We start from the raw sequence: 19,462 nt of genomic DNA, 5'->3' as shown, positions 1-19,462 counted from the left end.
ATGTGTCATGCAGTAGCAGACAGTACAGCGAAAAGGAAATCAGAACCCCAAAGCCACCAAGTCCTGAATTACAGATAAGTTAAGACTCTGTAAAATGCTATAAAAGAATAATCTGTTATTTGTTAATTATTTTGAAGGTTTATTTAACTGACAAAACCAAAATTCTGTCCACAATGTCCAACTCTACACCAGTGGAACTTTTCATATATTCAATGGAACTTCTTCAAAACAGTCACCCATGCAACCCACAAAATAAAATTTTGCACCTATCGCCAATAGCAAAGATTCAAAGGTATTTTAAATATTATATAAACTTGCCACACTGATTTTGCTTGTCACAACCTCTTTGGTTTGCTGTAGGCATCAAATTCTACATTTGTTTGTATTTACAAAATAAAATTCAGTTGCTGCATGAAAACACTGAAAACCTTATTTGTGACTTTTCAGTTAACAAAATCTTCAAGAGAATGAACACATCACAGATTCTGTTTTTTTCCCCACTGCATTTTACAAAATGTCCCAAATTTTCTGAGGTTCACTACTTGTTGGTTGTTTGAAAACCAATATCAACAAAACCCTGAAACAGAAATTCCTAAGACTTTGTGTCACAGACTAAACATTTCTGAGACCACTTGGATTAACTGAAACATACATATAATGCTATGATAGAAAATACATGTATCAAAAATACATCAAGTCTTCAAGTATTGAAAGGGACATCACAACTGCATTATGTATCCATACAACTGCACTTGCAATTGCAACTCCCTACGCTTCTTTGCCTGTTCGTGTAGCCTTGTTAAACATGAGGTTAAACTGAGCATCCCTGTGGCTCCCCAAATCTGAGAATTACAACACTTGAGGGAATAAACTATAAAAAAAACAAAAAACAATAATAATTGGTCATACAGGTGGCAAACAAGTGTGCGCCTGACCTTTCCGGTGGCAGCACGCAGTAGCTGTTGTTTCTTCTCCAGATCTTCTCTCTTGGCAGCCAGGGCCTGCTGCTCTGCATTCTCTTCTCTCCACAGGTAGCTGCAAGTGAGAAGGCAGAGACACACCCATCAGCACAGCTTAGAGACAACATGCCTGGGCATTAATCCAGACAAGCTCTAGCTCCACATGGGACTTCATGCTATACTGCACAGTAAAGCCTTAGCATATGGAGGGAGTCCATGGTTTGAGACATAAAAATAACTATCAACAGAAGAGTGTGAGGCCTAGGGATGTAAGGCATATGTGAACGAGTGAATAACAGCAAGAATGAGCAAGAGAGATTGAGAGAGATGGGGAGAATGTGTGAGAGAGAGACAGAGGATACTGGAATCAGAAACAAGTGGATCTCCTACACAGTATTTCTGTTTGCGTGAGTCATAACCGCCTGATGCTCTTAGAAAGTAGATCAATATGTGGAATACGAAGGCTGGCCCTGATGTTGGTTACAGCTGGGCATTTTACTCACACAGCATTGGCAGCCTCTGGCTGTGTTAGTCATGAGGTGAAAGGGGGAGGATTATGGGTAAAGTGGGATGCCTAACTCACTTTCTCTCACTCTGCAGCTCATCCTTCCTGTTCTTCACCTCATAGTATTTTTTATCCAACTCCTCCACACGTGTTTTCACTTCGTTCAGGTCTTGGTCCAGTTTCTACACCAAAGTAAAACAAAAAAGTGAATTATGTTAATGTCATAATTTACTAATCAAACCCTGTGTCTGAGAGAATACATTTTCAAGTTAATAATTATTCTATATATAATAATAAAAATTCCGTATCCTCACACTGGCAAGTAATGCATGTAATGGTCAATATGACAGATTTACAATATATTATCAATAATTTTTAAAGAACACATGTATGATGCCCAGATGCAAATGAACAAGTACAAAAGAAACAACTAGTATGAGCCAGTCTTTTAAATCCTAAGGAGGTTTCACTAAATGGTGGATAACTATTTTCCTTTGCTATGGTGTCTTTTAGATGGCTTTACGAAGCAAAACTTTGTTTTTTACATGTCTATCATATGTTCAGGTTCTTGTTTCCACTATCAACTTGGACTGTTGAGTGAAAGGTCCATTCATAATTACAAAGACAATAGACACAGGTGAAGAAATTTCTTTCAATTTTATGGGATGCGTTTCAGGATATGTCCTGAATCTTACGTTATACTGCTCAAGGTTCCTCTCCTTGTTGGCCTCTGTGTCTTCCAGGTCTTTGTGAATGGCAGCAATCTGCCGTTTCTTGTCATTGATGGCTTGGTCGAGAGACTTCAGCTCTTTCTTGATCCACTTATCCCTCTCCTCTTTGGAGGTGAACTGGCTGCCTCTGCCCTGCTTGGCGTACAGGTCTGTGCGCTCTTGAGTGGCCTGGGCCAACCTGAAAGCAAGCAGAGAACAAAGATATCCAGATAAGAGAGCATTAATGATAATAAGACAATTGGAAAAAGTTAACTGATTTAACTGCATCATGCTAAATGCGTTCTCATAACTACATTTTGTAAGCAGATAAAATGTGTGTGTTAATTTTATTAGCATAGAGATTTTATAACTGATGTTACTTGACCCAACAATGGTAAATAAGACATACACTTCATGGCCAAGAAACTGAGAACACCTACTCATTTTGATATGCCTATAGGTAGTTTTTTCCTTTTTTAGTACAGCCTGTACTCTTTTGGGAATGCTGTACACTAGATGTTGAAATATTGGATTGGATAGCATTCAGACTTGACTACATGAATGAAATCATGAACAGATGTAGGATGACTAATCTTTGACAGACGTTCACTTCAACTCATCCTAAATGGATGAAGCACAACTGGGTGGTACAGAGGCTTTGTGATTAGCAAGATCGCCTCCCAGCTATATTGGATTTAAGTCCTATCTAGTTGGAGTTTCCATGTTTTCCTGTGTCTGTATGGGTTTACTCCTGGGTGAACTAGCTACTCTAAATTGTCCTGGTGTAAGTAAGTGTGTGAATGAGTGTATGCCCAAATATGTATATAATTAATTATACAGAATGAAGAACCACAGCCCCACTGCAAGGGTGCCTTTATATCCCTCTACCAGACACTTGAGACTAAACAAGGCATGGGCTCATGTCTAGCTGCTCCAGAGCATTCGATTTTGCTTTTCTATACAAGCTGTGTGTTCACTGAAAACACACCTCCACAACGGGCACAATTTAAACTGCTGAATTACAAGTGGTATGCACTAACTCTAGACAGTGTTTGGCCAACTTGGCATGCACATATCTCTGGACATCTTCTAAAGTATGCTAGTAAAAGGGAAACTGGGCTTCACCTGGCGATGCCTCTTTCCTCCTTCTCCTTCACTGTGTTGAATTTGGGTTCAGTCTCCTGCAGCTCCTTCTGCTTCTCCTCGATCTTCTCCAACAATTTCTGCCTCTCTTTCAGCAGTCGTTTCTGATAGAAAGTGGAAAAGAATAATAGAGCCAGAAGTGCTTACTACACTTTATTCACTCTTTCAAAATCATTCAAATTGGTACTATTATGAAAAGAATAAAGTAGATCAAATGCACATTCAAGTGCTGATTACAGACAAAATAACGGTTTAAGTGGCATGAGTGGAGTGACAATCTCGCTATTAGCCAGACTGGAATCACTTTCAGCAGAAAAAAGTGAAAATGACGCACTTCATCAACCCAACGCTGCCCCCAGTGGAGTGGAATAAAGGAAAGCTGACCAGTGTATGTTATTTCACACATAATGTTAAACGATGTGTGCATGTGTGCGTCTATGTGTATGGAACCTAGCCCGGTGCAGTGCAATGTATGTGTGTGTTTATAGTTTGTGACGCAAGCTTGGACACTGCAGACCCTCTGTTCACTCATTCCTGCCAATGCACCCCATAGATTCAGAGCTTATTTTAACAGCTTCATTAAAAAACTAAAATAACATTAAAAAATACATATAAAAAAAACATATGTTGATGTGAAAAAAATGCACTTGCAATATGCACAAAAAACCCTCAAAGTGTAAAAAAAAGGCAATCCAATTTATAACCATTCTCAGTTTCAACATTTGAAATACTGTCTTTGCACATGTTTCACATTTGCACATCACTGCATTTTGCTTTTATTTACACATCGTTCAGATTTTTCTAGAAATAGGGTTAAAATTAATAAGCACCAATTTCTACCAATTTCATAATGTCTATGCATTCATAAGGGCAGAAAATATCATTCAGCCTTTAATAAATCTAAGAAATATGAAATGATCATTTCCATTTTTATGTGCACTATGAGTATTTTCATTTTTGTGTGCTGACCCTCTGTTCACTGTTTCCTGCCAGTTCATCCTGCAGGTCTTTGGCTTTGAGCTCCAGTTTAGTTCTCTGTTTGATTTGCTCCTGCCGCTCAGCACTTAGCTGTTCCTTCTCCTCCTTCATCGCAGATATACGAGCTTTCAGTTCCCGCACCACACGTTCCGTCTCCTACAGAGAGAGGAGAAGGAGAAAGAGTGAGGTTGCATAACACATTCAAACTGGCAATCAAAATTATTCAACCCACACAGCAAATTAGGTTTATTAGCAAAATGTAAAAACTTTCAGCTCTTTGCAATAAACAAATCAACAAGAACAACTTAAATATCTAAATATCTCAACACAACTAAATAAATCTATTCTCAAAATACAAATCAAAACCAATTTTTAATTATTACTCAGTCAGAATTATTCAGCCCCTTCATGAAAGCATCTTTAGCATTTAATAGAGCATCAATTTTTTTGTTATAAGCTGGGCATGGGCAATGGTCTCCTGTTCACTACCATTCTTGGGATGGCAGGCTGAAACAAATACCACCTAAAAGTTTATATGGGCTTCAAATCAGGTGAATGTGATGGCCACTCCAGAAACTTGCAGGGCTACTTCTGAAACCAAGCCTTGCTAGACTTGCCCTGTTGTCCTGTTGGAAGGTCCAAAGACACCCAAGCTTCAGCTTCCTCACAAAAGGCAACATGTTTTGCCCTATGATTTTCTGATACTTGATTGAATGCATCTTGCTCTCAACACACACTGCAGGTTTCCACTGCCAGAGGAAGCATAGCAACCAAAGAACATCATGAAGCCACTGGCATGCCTCACTGTATGCAGGGTGTTCTATTCAGCTTATGCTTCTTTCTTCCTCCAACAGAGACACCATTGATCCACAGGCCTAACCTGTTCCAGTTTTGTTTTATTGCTCCACTGAACAGAATTTTAAATTTCCATGGCTTATTTAGATGGTTTGTAGTGGAGCAGTGGAGTGGAGTTCTCTTGCGCTTTGTGTGTGTCTTTTGTGACAGTAGAGGTGTATGTCTTAGGGTTTAGGCATGGAGACCTCCAGTCTTTTGTACGCAGCTTGCCTTATTTCTAACAGCCAAACAAACGTCACAGTCAACAAACCTTTTGCCAGTCCAGGTATTTGATGCATTTTATCTCAAGCAAACCCCGATAAGTTGCATCAGCATTGCTTCAGACAACAATCGATTTTCAAATGGGTGCTCTTATGAGGGATTCTATTCAGAGGGTTGAATAATTCTGAGCATTAATTTTAGTGGCATTTTGTGTTAAATTGGGAGATCTTGTTATAACTTGTTAACCACTTGTTATATTAGTTGTGCTATTTAAATTATTATTTTTTTAATTGGTTTATTGCAAACATCTGAAAAGTTCTCTCCAGTTTGTTAATATATCTAATTTCCAACAGAGATCAAATAGACTTGATTTCAATTTTACAAACCTGAAACTACTAATCAAAAACATAAAATCTTCAAGCATGCTAATGTGAGTAGGTGCCATCTCACTTTAATATATGAGATTCTGTTTGTCAATATTAACTGCTAACACTAAGTATTTCAAGTGTTTTTTTTTTTTTTAACTAAAGATATTTACCTCCACTTTGTCTCTTGCGTCTTGTTGAGCGTCACGTAACTGCCTGGATTTGTCACCACACGTCTCCCTTTTAGAGGACAGCTAGAGAATACAATTCCGTAATTAATATATTTTGGTGCACATAATATAATTGGACATTTATAGCATTTACTTGGTGTGAGAGGGGTTGCAGGAACAAATACACTCAAGAAAGTGGTTAAGGGTGTGTGCGCATGTTTACTTCATCAAGTTTGGCACGGGTCTCATTGAGCTCCTGGTTATAGATGGTGTACTCCAATGCTCTCCTCATTTTGTCCCATTTCTGGTACTGCGCAAGCTCCTCTTTCTCATCTTCCAGTGTGTGCAGTCGCTCCTCTATGTACTTCAACAGTTCATTAATCTTCTCTCTCTTTCCCTCTGCAAAAATACAAACCAAACAAACACAGGAATATTAACTACATAATTATTATTATTACATATATTAGCAATATGCTTCCCATCTCTAAATAAAATGTAAATCACTGTGGATGAATATTACTGCCGTTCAATATTCACTAAAATCCATTATTAGAAAGCCGAAGCATTCAATAAAATATAAACTTCTATTACAAAAATGTATAAATCTTCTGATAGAATACTAAATGAATGTTATAGTTTGCAGACAGGTTACTTCCTAGTTAAATCTCTAATTCTGGGCTACAAATGTATAAAAAATGGTTAAAGAACCACAGCTATATTACAGGGTTTTAATCAAGGAGCAGATATTAAAAATAATACAAATTTAGAAAATATACTAGAATTCAGATTCAGTGGTAAATATCTAACATTTTCATGTTCATGTCTGTTGATTCTCATACTGTTGAAAAATTGCAGCTATATTCACTGTCATACACTTGTGTACAACAACAATGTTACAGAAAAAAAATAAACAAACAAACAACAAAATCCTAGCTATTGTTTTGAATTTAGGTCATGAATTAAATTAAGAACAAGTCTATGTGTTGTTTGTAATAATGACCTGTTTCTTTCATCAGGGAGATACTCTCTTCCTTACGCTCGTCATACACTCTGGTTCCTGCCACCTCCCTCAGAAGCTTCAGACGCTGTGAGTCAGGAGCTGTGGCCATCTGGTTGATCTGAAAACAGCAACACATAATAACCAATGATAAATATAACAGGCAAGATAAGAGACTGTAAGGAGGAATACTTACTATGACAAAATAAAAAGAAATAAGGTACAAAAGTGAAAAATATTAGCTAACAAATTATTAACTAGAAAGAGTCTAGTTATAAAATGTTCACTACGGTAGAATAAATAGTAAAGGACAGATTCTTCCAAGGCATTCCTTTACCTTTCCCTGCTTGACGATGTAGTACGGGTTACTACGAGAAAAACCCGCACTCTCCAGCAAGTTCATCACATCATTTTTACTGAAACACAAAGATTCCACAATTAAAGCTCCAAATCCTAATAACACCTACAATTAGGAATGGGCGGTATCCACATTTTTCATAATGTCATACCATCTCAAAATATGAACATGGTATTCTGTAATATTGTGGGGTGGGTTGGAGGGGTTACGTGAGCCTCATTTCTGTAAGTGTGAGTTGAATGGGTTTTTGGCACTGGGCGGTTCAGCTCAGCCCAGCCCAACTGTGCGCACCAACACAAGTGTTGACAATTAAAAAAGAAAAACTTTAGCGACGGGTGCTGGGGGAACAAAAAAGTTAGAATATAAGTGAAATAAGACAGGCTCTACACTGTTTAGAAGCATAGCTGGCCAGCTAATAGACATTTGTGGTTAGCACACCACAGCATTTGGTTTTCCAGCAAACTGAGTTCAAATCACACAGAGAACAAAACTTAATTCCTCTCTCTATTATCCCAAATTCAGTACTAAACTCACACCGGTGGTGGGCTACTGGGCACCCCCCCTCCCTGTGGCCCTTTTAAATGTACATTAATTAACATTATGGCTTTGTGCTTAAAAGACACCGAAAATAAATTTGACACGCACGTCATAAATACTGCCATCATTTTGATGTATATGTTTTTAAATACATATATTTTAAATAGATATATTTTAAATACAGTATAACCAATATACCGTCCAACCAGTCTACAATTATTTTAAAATGTCAGATAATAATAAGAACAAATATATACACACTTACGTCACCATTTTCTTGTCAAGAAAGTACTGGTCCTTTTTTGCTCCAATTACACGTCGCAGTGATACCTCCTCTTTGTCAATCTGAGCAGAGGCAAAGAAAGTACATAATTTATACATGACAAATTTTTGAAAATACAATATTTCAAAATTTACTGCAATTTATTTGCAATTATATGCAAACCCAAATACTGACATATATATATATACATAGTTTTGCAGTACATTCATATTATGAAAACTCATTTCACAACAAGTGAAAACGCAAAAGGTATCTGTTGCGTTTAACCTGTTTTTCAGCAGCATTAATAACTATAATTAATAACTATAATAACTATAATTAATAAGCTGATAAACCTACCAGAAACTGGGCATCACAACATTTTCAATTTTGCAAAGATGTAAGACCCACAATAACATGAGTGTCATAAGAAAACAACTGGAACCTCAAAATACATCACACTACACTTTACACAACAAACATTTTTAGTAAGGGGTTTTACCGGCAGCCTGTTGTCAGAGTTGTCAAATATAATTTCCACAAAAGCCGAAATGACTCTGGGACCAGTGCCTTCCTGCAGATACAACAAAGAACCATTACGTCAAATCTCACTATTTAAATATAGACCAGAACAAACAAACAGTCTCTGCTGTGTTGAGGACAGAAAGTGATGAGTCTGCCTCCATGTTTAGCTGGTGGGAAGCACCACATGTGCGGTTCCAGTAGAATGTTACAGTGCAAAACACATTAAAAAAAACGTGACTGTAATAAAGTGCTATTCCACTTTTTTTTTTACTATATTTGACATTGTTATAGTTTTTCTGTTACTTATGTTTATACTTTGAATTAATTTTTACTTGACCATTTCCAAAGTCTATTACGTAGTGTTACATAACTAATAAATTGTAAAGTAGGTTCAGAAGTTTTAATAACATTTTTAATAATTTTATGATAAGGAATATACAATGTAACTATTAAGTAATATTAACCTTTTGTCATTATTCTCATTAAAACAAATAAATTACTAATTACTTAGAAAACAAAAGACTTTGCATATACAGTGTCAATTACTTTTAAAAACTGATAAATACAAAATACCCTTGATCGTATTGTGTTACTGCAGTTTTATTATGGAAAACTTGCTACACGAGTTGCAGTATTGTGTGTTTTATTTTGTGAATGTGACTATGTTTTTGCTGCTTAATTTTTGTCTAATTTTTACAAGATATGGTCATGGTCTTGTAATAAAAAGGAGCTTTTGGTTTTCCATGATATGGGCCCTATAAGGGCTTTGCTCCAGGATACAATTACAACAGTCATCTTTTGAAAAAACGTAGTAACATCTAATTACCTAAATTATATGATTTTTACCACTCAGGTTTACTCACATGGAGTAGGGCCAGGCGCTGCTCTGGACGCAAGTGACTGAACTCATCACTCAGCACAAACTGAATGGCTGCAAAAAGACCAAACAAATATTTTATATATATATATATATATATATATATATATATATATATATATATATATATATATATATATATATATATATATATATATATATATATATATACACACACTACACTATATGAATGGCAATCATCAATTTTTCACAATTTATTCATGAACAATTGCTGTACATACCATAAAAGAAGTTACTCTTTCCAGATCCATTTCTTCCAACTGCAGAAATGTATCAGAGTGCAAGTTGAGAAAAGGAAAAGATATGCACTGTTTTTCAATCTTTTTTTTTTTTTTTTTGGACACTTTCAAAACTACATAACCATGAATATTTCCACTCTTCAATAACCATGAATGAATCCAATTAAAGCAAACACTTTATAAGATATAAGATAATTTAGCATACAATTTCAAAGAAATTCACTACTAATGACACCTGTGATCAAAAAATAGATTTCTCAATGTAATTTTATTTGTCAGTTAAAATAGTTCAACTCCCCTGTCCACTGGAGTACTAAGAAAAACGTAATAAAACTTACCAATAACATTATGTTTCGAGCTAAAAGGGTCCACCACAGTTTGGTCCCTGTAGCTGCGGAAGCCCTGGATGATGACCTGGTGAGATAGATGGTAAGTTTACATATTCCAATCCATACAGAATTGAATGAACCAATAAAGTATTCTTTAAGGCCCCTCCCTCCTGTCAAAATCAAAAAATCTAATTTTTAAACTGGTAAACGTGTTAACTTTATGAATAATATATACTAGATCGTGTTCAAAGTCAGCAGTCAATCAGTGTTCCAAAGACAGTCGCAAAAGGGCAAATTCAGATGGCCATGGTTTTTTGCGTCATAAACCTAAAACAAACACAGGCAGCAGTGGGACAAGTTGAAATGTTGAAATGGAGACAGGCTTATTGAATGAATAAAAAAAGATGTAAGGTTGAATCTAAGCTCCTAATAAAGCTTTGGATGGGTTATTATGGGTTTAATTAACGACCAGAAGAAGACTGACTAAACACATCCAAGCACAAAAACGGAGGCCATGTGTTGTTTACCAATCACAATCAGAGGGAAGAATCTGAATTAATACCATACATAAACGAAAACAATTACAATTGTGGGAAAACACTGTTCTCTCTGGTTTGTTCAGAAGCGCCATGTATTTTAAGGTGGAATGGTATGTTTGAGTTTGCAGCCGAGTGTGAAGCGGTAGGGATGAGGATCACCACCTCCAAGTCCGAGTCCATGGTACTCAGCCGGAAAAGGGTGGAGTGCTCTCTCCAGGTTGGAAGTGAGATCCTGCCTCAAGTGGAGGAGTTTAAATACCTCGGGGTCTTGTTCACGAGTGAGGGAAAGATGGAGCGTGAGATTGACAGGCGGATCGATGCAGCGTCAGCAGTAATGCGGGCTCTGTACCGGTCCGTTGTGGTGAAGAGAGAGCTGAGCAGAAAAGCAAAGCTCTCGATTTACCGTTCAATCTACGTCCCAACCCTCACCTATGGTCACAAGCTTTGGGTAGTGACCGAAAGAACGAGATCGCGGGTACAAGCGGCTGAAATGAGTTTTCTCCGCAGGATGTCTGGACTCTCCCTTAGAGACAGGGTTAGGAGCTCGGACATCCGGGAGAGCCGCTGCTCCTCCACGTCGAGAGGAGCCAGTTGAGGTGGTTCGGGCATCTGGTTCGGATGCCTCCTGGACGCCTTCCTGGAGAGGTGTTCCAGGCATGTCCAACAGGGAGGAGGCCCCGGGGCAGACCAAGAACACGCTGGAGAGACTATATGTCTCGACTGGCCTGGGAACGCCTCGGTATACCCCCGGAGGAGCTAGAGTCGGTGGCTGGGGAGAGGGAGGTCTGGGTTTCTTTGCTCCGACTGCTTCCCCCGCGACCCGGATAAGTGGTGGAATAAAATAACCGTTCTTTGCATATGGCTGAAATATAACTTGCTTATAATAGTGATGTCCCAATCAAGTTTTTTTGCCCCCGATCTGAGACTCAATCTGAGTATTTTAATTAAGAGTGTCCCAATTTAGCACTTACATTTTCCTAGATAATACTGTTACATAGTACACACTTCAAGTAGATTATAGCTATTAAAATCTGCCCAGTGTATTCGCATGACACTGCATATCTCCCACCCATGCTGCTGCTTAATTTTTTTTTTTTATAACAAAGTAAACAAAATGTATCTTCGCAAAGAGCTCATATAAATTCCACCTAGTTAAACATTGCAGTAATAAAAAAGAACATTTTATAATACCAATACCATTTTGAAGGGCTAAAGTAGCTTAATACTCAGTCACATCAAATAAAAAACAGTTTTGCTCAGTCCAGCAGAATTACTGCTTCGCTTCAGACATATGAAAACTTTGCAAAGGGCTTTTAATTTGAAATGATGGATACAGGAAGTATAGACGTGACGACAGCCATCTGCGATGGCCATCATGGTCAGATCACAACAACATTTACAAAGCATGCTACATTTTAGAAACACCAGTGCTGGAGGGCACATTCACGTTGTTAATTGAATTTTCACCCAGGAAGACATCAATACTGGAACACTGACTACCAAAACTGTAAGATAAGTTAACAACGAGCTAGGTGTGTATTTAAGTATATTAAATTTTGCTGGAGACGCCAGAAACCTACCAGTCTGTCACCAACAGTGAGCGCAAGATATATGTTCCCGGAACTTCTGAATCATCTTAATAATAATTATAATAATAATAAATTATATTTATATATCGCTTCTGAAGAACTCAAAGTTGCTCGCAATCATCAAGACAAACAGAACAAACACAAAACAATACAGAATGAGCATGAATGGATTAAGTCTGATTACAGCAGAGATGGCAGCACTTCGTCGGCATGTATAAGAGTTGCAGTGGAGACAGCAGACACACTGGGCCAGCGTGCACAGCAAAGTAGCAACGGGGATAAAAGCCACACTCAGTCGACAGTACAGCAGAGAAGCAGCAGGGGAAAGCACCAATTTGGAGACACTCTAGAAGGTATCCCGTTCGTACAATTATGTTAAAATAATCACACAAAAGACGTCCCTAGGATCGTACATGAACAGCTGTATAATACCAATTCTCCTGTGCCATTTTATTGTGTATCTCGTGTAAAATGACAATCACAATTCCGAGTAAATATCCAGAAAATCAAACCAGCGACTACTGTTTCGAGACAGCAGTGTTGCCATGGTAATGTAAACATTCTGTTCTCCAGTGACAGAAAACTTTCAGTCACACATGGTTATTAGTATACTGAACCATGCCCAAGTTTAGAATTATACAAAAAAAATCTAAATTTTAAAAAGGACTTCCCAGGGACTTTAATTAATCTGAAACAGCAAACAAATACACTTTATGAAATTCTGAGGATGTTTCCTCTTAGTTTGCTAGCTCTCAGGTCTGTGTGCTTGAGTGCACCAAACCCATGAAGTGTCTCGGGCCAGTGCTAGGCTTTCTGTCTCTGCTCACTGCACAGTAAAGGCATCAGGAGTTCTTTTAGACAATGGAGAAACCGAGATGAAGACATTGCTCTATTCCTGCTCAATAATACTGCTCTGTAATAATGACTTTTTGCTGTTTCTGATTACTTAAGGTGAAAATATCTCCAAACTCCGGAGATGGCTAACTGCATTACGAAATGTGCTACAAAACAAAACAACTTGATGTACAAATGAAATTCTGTTGTAATTCAAACAGTGAATAAAAACTTAGACAAATTAAACTTCAGCCACATACAAACAACAGTCGTTTTTTTCCCCTTAAACACATTGTTCCACCTTAAAAGACGTGGAGCTTCTGAATGTAAACAACCAGAGAGAACTGTGTTACCCCACAATTATAAGCTATGTTCACAAAACAGGTAAAAAAATCTATCTGTTTCTTTAGATTTGACACAGACATGCCATTTGTGTGTCTGTGAACAGCACAAATCACATTCAATATGAAATCATATTTGAGCCACTTTCATAAATGGTTTTGTTATCGGATCGATATCTGATCTGTGGCAACACAACTCTGTCTGAACGGCAAGATCAGAATTCATGTGACTTTTATCTCATATGATAAACAAAAAAAATTCTTAATCAATGTTCTTGTCTTATTTATGAGAAAATGAATGTTGTGGAAATTTGTATTAACTGTTTTTGTAAAACAAACAAGATCTTTTTTAATCGCGAGAGACCCTGTAAATTTTTGCTTACATCCGTTTACATTTTGATATTATATACTATCTTTAATTTTTTTTTAACATAGAGTTCATTTAAACCTGAACTGGATAAGCGGTTACAGATAATGAATGAATGAATAGAGTTCATTTATAAAAAAAAAAGGAGGTTTTGTGATACAGCGCTGCAGCAAAAAAAAAAAAACAGTCCAATCCAACTTCTGTATGAAACAGACTGACATTTCCTTCTGGCCAGTGCATGAAGAAATGTGGGTCAGTTTAGGAGCATGATTTGTTCAAAAAGATGTCAAAAATGGGTCTTATTATATAGACAGTGTGAACTGCAGCACAAAAACATCATCAGCTCTGACCAGGAATCGGATTTGGGCCACTTTTACCTGCTGTGTGAACATAGTACTAAGCATTCTCTTTCAGTCTTGGTTCATGCAACAGAGACCTTGCAAAATTCCAAATTTTTGCAAAATCAGAATTTGTGACTCAAAACTAATTTTCTTTACAATTAAGTGTCAGTTTTGTTTATTAAGAACCATTTTCAAAGTTAGTGCATGTTAAGCATAAGATAGAAATGCAGGATCGTTAAGAACTGATATAATACAATAGTGGTTCCCAATTCTGGAGTACCACCGCCCTATATATTTTAGAGATTCCCTTGCTTCAAACACAGCTGGGGCAACTCAAACTTATTACCAATCCCTTCCTGAGTTGAACTGTGAGATTTAAAGCAGGGAGAACATTACGACATTCAGATCAGTGGAACTTCAGGACAAGAACCACTGAATACATTTTAAAGCCAAGCTGAATTTGTGTTTAAGCCCAGACATGTGTTTTGACAGATGGCACAACAAAGAGGAACCAATCCATACATAAATCATTTGGGAACATGTCTTCAAACGTCATTGTAAATCTTGTAGAGAGGTAATGCAATATTAATTATTTCTGTTCTATAAACAATAAAAAAAATGACAAGAAAATATACGGCTGCTGTAGTTGAGGCCACAGCATTCACACACACAAAAATTAAGAATGAAAACGAGCAACTTTTTTAAAAAATGTAATGTTTGTCTTTAGGGGCAGTAGGAGCAAGCAGTTAGATTCTGGCTTTCGCACCGTTTAAATTGGAAGGAAACTCTGGAGTAAGAAACTGGCGACTGTATAGTCAACACTAACTTCAGCCTCAGTTATGCCTTCTTAAGGTAGAAATTAAAATTCGGGAAAAAGACTTTAACTTCGCTCATTTAAGCTTTATAAATAAAGGTAAAATAGAATTCATACAAAATCAGTTGAGTTCCGTAAAAGCATAAATTAATGCTGCATAAGGAAGGTGAGTAGATAAAGCTAAAAACAGGCTAGTGCTTCGCCGTTTTGAGGTGCAACATTTAAGGTGGAACGGAAAATAAACTTAAGTCAATTTAGCTCAGCAGTAATAAGTTACGCACACCGACTGCAGCAACGCGAGTATATGAAAACATTCTGTATAAATACGTGAAAAGGCGCCACTGAGTTGAGTTTTTTAATTAATGACTGAGACCAGCGAACTGCTTCTCAGCTGAACGTTAGCTTAGCACAGCATTCTTTCACTGTATATCATTCACTCACCTGTTTAATGTACATTTCTTCTTTTTTTAGATTTTAATCCCCTGTAAAACAAAGCCCAACCCTCCTCCTCCTCTTCTGCAAAGAGAAGAAGGGTATAGCAGAAACCTAATTCACTTCACAATAACGAAACAGTAGCATGAATAACCAAAAATCTTATTCCTCACGAAACACCAATTACAGGGAACATGGCGGTGTACTGACGACGATCCTACTTTTACAGTTTAGGGGGGACTGCTGTTATTTGGTCGTTGTAAATGATTAAATAGTGAACCTTACTCTGTTATTTCATTTGAAGACGAATACCTCCCAACATATGTATGCACTGTAAGATATTTAATCAAAAGCAGTACTGAGCTCTTTTCATTTAATTTATCATATTTAATCTCCATCCCTATTTCGTTGAGTTGGTGTCGTCCTCACGGAGACAGCTTTGGGCGCCAATGTGAGAGCTGTTTTTCATTGGAGATTCTGCTGTTCATTTCTCGTGTCACCTTTTTGTCTGTAAACTACAAATATGGCTTATTCCTTTCTATACATTTATCTGCTTCATCAAGTCCCCCACTTGATGGGGGGGGGGGCAGTTTTAGGGCCACGGCGGTAAAAAAAAAAGATTCCGAGATTAAAGTCACAATTCTGAGAATATTCTCGGAATAATTCTGAGAAAAAAAATCGGAATAATTCTGAGAATATTCTCGGAATAATTCTGAGAAAAAAAATCGGAATAATTCTGAGAATATTCTCGGAATAATTCGCTGCGTATAATAGTGTAACTGTGAAATGCAATGTGTCGCTTAAGTCATGCTATGGTATAGATTTCAGGAATAAACACTCAGTTCTCTTCCACATCAGGACCACAGTGTGATAAGTATTTAACCCCTGAATCGGTGCATGAACCCATGGCATGTAGTTTCACATGATACAATTAATTATCACGAAAATGACAGATCCAGAGCGAGTGGAACTCCGGCTCCCACGAGGCTCCATCGCGTTACGGCTCGGACTCGTACAATAAACTACAGCCTTATGCATCGCAGTCAGGGGCTGCACTGTAGTGATGTGTCGGTCGCGAACGAACCGGTTCAAAGAGCCGGCTTTTGTAAGTGAACGATGAGAGCCGGTTCCCGTCTAAGACCGAGCAATTTTTTCTAAGGCTTGTCATTGAACCAATCAGAGAACAACAAGCAAAGGTACCAATCAGCGAAGAGTTATACCACCAAACAGGGAGGGGAGGGGTGGGTGGCCGGATCAACCCCTCCAAGCTGAGACACTTGGTTTTCCTGAACGCCAATCTGCCTTCCAAAAAATAGTTGAACAAAATGTTAAATCAGTTAAATGTTTGTTGATAATTGTGGTTGTTTTAATCACTACCGTTGAATGCTGCTGTTTTGCACTTTGCAGAGTATTTTCTTTATTTTATTACCCACAAAACTGGATGATTATTTAATTTAATAAGCTATTTTGTAATACCTACCTTTTGGGTTCCATTGGCTATACTTCAGAGTTTACAAGTGATTTTTATTAAGGTGTTTAAATAAAAGTCCAGATATTTATACAATTGAATGTGTGAGTGCAATCAATGAGTTATTACAATGTATTATTTTTAATATTGAACAATAATATTTTGTCCATATAGTCATGTAAAATGTAGGTAATATTGTTCTGTACCAGTGGAAATAAGTGGTCATTTAGGAGCCGAAAGAGCAGAGCCGGCTCCCCAAAAAGAGCCGAAATTCCCATCACTACTGCACTGACGGGGTCGTCATGTCGTGTGGATGCCTTTAACAAATAATGTTAGTCTGTCTGTCTACATATTATAGATAATAATAACCCAAACAGTGTTTCTCTACATATTCTGATTATATTCTCGAAATTATACAGACCTTTTTTACTCAATTAAATTATTCTGAGATTTTTTCTCAGAATTATTCCGAGAATATTCTCAGAATTCTGACTTTAATCTCGGAATCTTTTTTTTTTTCAACGCCGTTGCCCTAAAACTTTTCCATCCTTTTCTTGCTGTGTTAACTATATTTTTAAAAATCTTGTTTCCATAGTAACCTAGAAAAAAAATAAAAATAAAAAAAAGCAAGGAAAATGTTTTTCCATGATGAGAGCACTTGGAAGTTGGATTATAGTAAAACATAGAAAGTATCAGTAAGATAAAAAGTAAATTAAGTTATTGTAATTATTGCAATATTGATTTAAAATATTCTCATATTTCCCACCCTTACTTGGAATATTACAACAGCAAAATGTTAGCATTCATCTGGTTCCAACTTACAATGTATATTTATTTTCTTGTTTACTATGTCCACATTAATTTAATCTAGACCCTCAGCCTTAATTTTGGCTTTGCTATATAATTTATCCAAAGTCTTTAATTTAGTCTCAGGTGCAAATCAGGTGTTGTTCTGAGCAAATGCTGCACCTAATCAGTTACTTCAGGTGTGCCTGTGATAAAACACATATCTGGACTGGCTAGGATTTGCTGAATGTGAAATCTAATTGCATGTTAGGGGTCATTCCTACAATTTGGTTCAATTCTACCTGGAATCACTAGGCACAAGGTGGGAATACACCCCGTTCAGGGACTCACTGTGACAAGCGGTTACAGAAAATGAATGAATGAATGAATGAATGAAGTCTGAGAGACAGAAGCTTTACAGGGAACGCCCGGAATCTTATCCTGAAAGACAGGGGCTAGTAGCTAATTCCTTTAAACATTTGTAAATGTATTTAAAAGGTAAAAGCACAGTCTACTCACATTTCTGCCAAAACATCGGAAAATATACGCACAGAGACACACAGACAGTTCTGACCTGCATTCATGAATATTTGGTGTTGGGTAAACCTCATTGATTTTTGTCTTAGGTGCCCCTTTTATCAGCCATAAAGGGAACCTTCTAGATACACAAGGTGATCAAGTTAAATACTTTTTAATCATATAGGCTGTGCTTAATTGCTGCTTTTTTCATGATGAAATGTAAAGACACAATACATTGTTCAAGTAAAGCCTTATACTGGACTATTTTGACTTTCGGTTTTCATTTCTTGAAATTTATCATATATTTTTTAACCAGTATAGGAGCTCTTACAAGTCTATCTCATTGGCAAATTTTATGTGATGAGATAAATCTATAAATAAAGTTTTAAAACAAATTTTAATCACATCATTTATTATCTGTTATTTGTCCATCCTGTTACGGCTATGTCCACCCTGTTATATATGAGTTTTGTATCTATAATTAAATTAAGATAGTAGAATTAATTAATATTTTATTTGTAGTTTTTTTTCATAAAAATATTCAAAATACTTATATCATTCATTTGATCTAAAATATAAAATTAAAAATAAATTTAAAAAATCACTTCAAAGTTGAAAAGGGATGTTAGCTTTTAGTTCAAATCATTTTTAAACGATAGGTCTTTAAAACAGATATGCATATGCAGTTTATTTTATAAAGATTTTTAAATAAATGCTACAGATTATATGCCTGAGCTTCACCAAAATTATTTTTAAAAAGTTTAACATGTTCCATTCATAATTAAACATAAAAAAATTATGTTTAATTTTCAAAAAGTTCCGAAGTCCAAATGGCATAGAATCCTATGGTAAATCAAGTGAATTTTCCAAAAAGTTAATAGATCAGGGAATTTTCATGCCTTCTGAGAGGTAATAACAGTGTGTCCTACTGAGTATTAAATATGCTTGCTATAAAGGGGCTGTATTATTCTGAGACTCCAGTAGTCATTTTAAAAATGGCATTTTTTGTTGAACTTAGAGACTCCACTTGTTATATTAGATGTGTTGAGATAAAGAAATTGTTCTTGTTGGATTAGTTTACTTGCAAAAGACAAAACCAGCATAGTGTTGTTTGTTGCTTAAAAGTCTGCTTATATAAACACAAGTCATTGCTGCTGTAGACCAACAATAGCAAATTTCAGAGGTTCCTCTTAATGTGTACCTTACGAAGTGAGACGGGGAGTTAGAAATATCTTAGAGGCAATTCCAGTTTCCTCAGACTAACTCATAAACTAGATATTACGTGGTGAATGGCATAAACTCTGCATGCGAAGAAATTAAATTCAGGTTGTTCATCAATTTTGTGAGATGTGGCTATGCATGAAACACATGAAAAATCTATACATTTTGTAAAAACATTTA

The 19,462-nt window shown here is 36.7% G+C and overlaps 1 protein-coding gene across 1 annotated transcript in view; it reads right to left on the bottom strand.

The window, feature by feature from the left end:
• Nucleotides 1-15,466, bottom strand: part of LOC136676762 (structural maintenance of chromosomes protein 3) — a 34,162-nt gene extending 18,696 nt beyond the window's left edge. The window contains exons 1-15 of the mRNA XM_066653975.1: nucleotides 15,298-15,466; nucleotides 10,041-10,116; nucleotides 9,685-9,723; nucleotides 9,429-9,496; nucleotides 8,543-8,614; nucleotides 8,044-8,123; nucleotides 7,221-7,299; nucleotides 6,887-7,004; nucleotides 6,110-6,285; nucleotides 5,890-5,970; nucleotides 4,287-4,451; nucleotides 3,300-3,421; nucleotides 2,160-2,373; nucleotides 1,543-1,646; nucleotides 936-1,035 (exon numbers count right to left, since the gene is read on the bottom strand). Coding sequence (XP_066510072.1) covers nucleotides 936-1,035; nucleotides 1,543-1,646; nucleotides 2,160-2,373; nucleotides 3,300-3,421; nucleotides 4,287-4,451; nucleotides 5,890-5,970; nucleotides 6,110-6,285; nucleotides 6,887-7,004; nucleotides 7,221-7,299; nucleotides 8,044-8,123; nucleotides 8,543-8,614; nucleotides 9,429-9,496; nucleotides 9,685-9,723; nucleotides 10,041-10,116; nucleotides 15,298-15,312 — 1,509 coding nt within the window. The 5' untranslated portion in view covers nucleotides 15,313-15,466. The remainder of the gene's footprint in view (nucleotides 1-935; nucleotides 1,036-1,542; nucleotides 1,647-2,159; nucleotides 2,374-3,299; nucleotides 3,422-4,286; nucleotides 4,452-5,889; nucleotides 5,971-6,109; nucleotides 6,286-6,886; nucleotides 7,005-7,220; nucleotides 7,300-8,043; nucleotides 8,124-8,542; nucleotides 8,615-9,428; nucleotides 9,497-9,684; nucleotides 9,724-10,040; nucleotides 10,117-15,297) is intronic.
• Nucleotides 15,467-19,462: the final 3,996 nt, after the last annotated feature.

This window comes from Hoplias malabaricus, chromosome X2, assembly GCF_029633855.1.
Source record: "Hoplias malabaricus isolate fHopMal1 chromosome X2, fHopMal1.hap1, whole genome shotgun sequence".
In the NCBI taxonomy this organism is placed as follows: domain Eukaryota; kingdom Metazoa; phylum Chordata; class Actinopteri; order Characiformes; family Erythrinidae; genus Hoplias; species Hoplias malabaricus.
The sequence above is the reverse complement of the archived record's forward strand: the minus strand, read 5'-3'. Positions and strand labels throughout refer to the sequence as shown.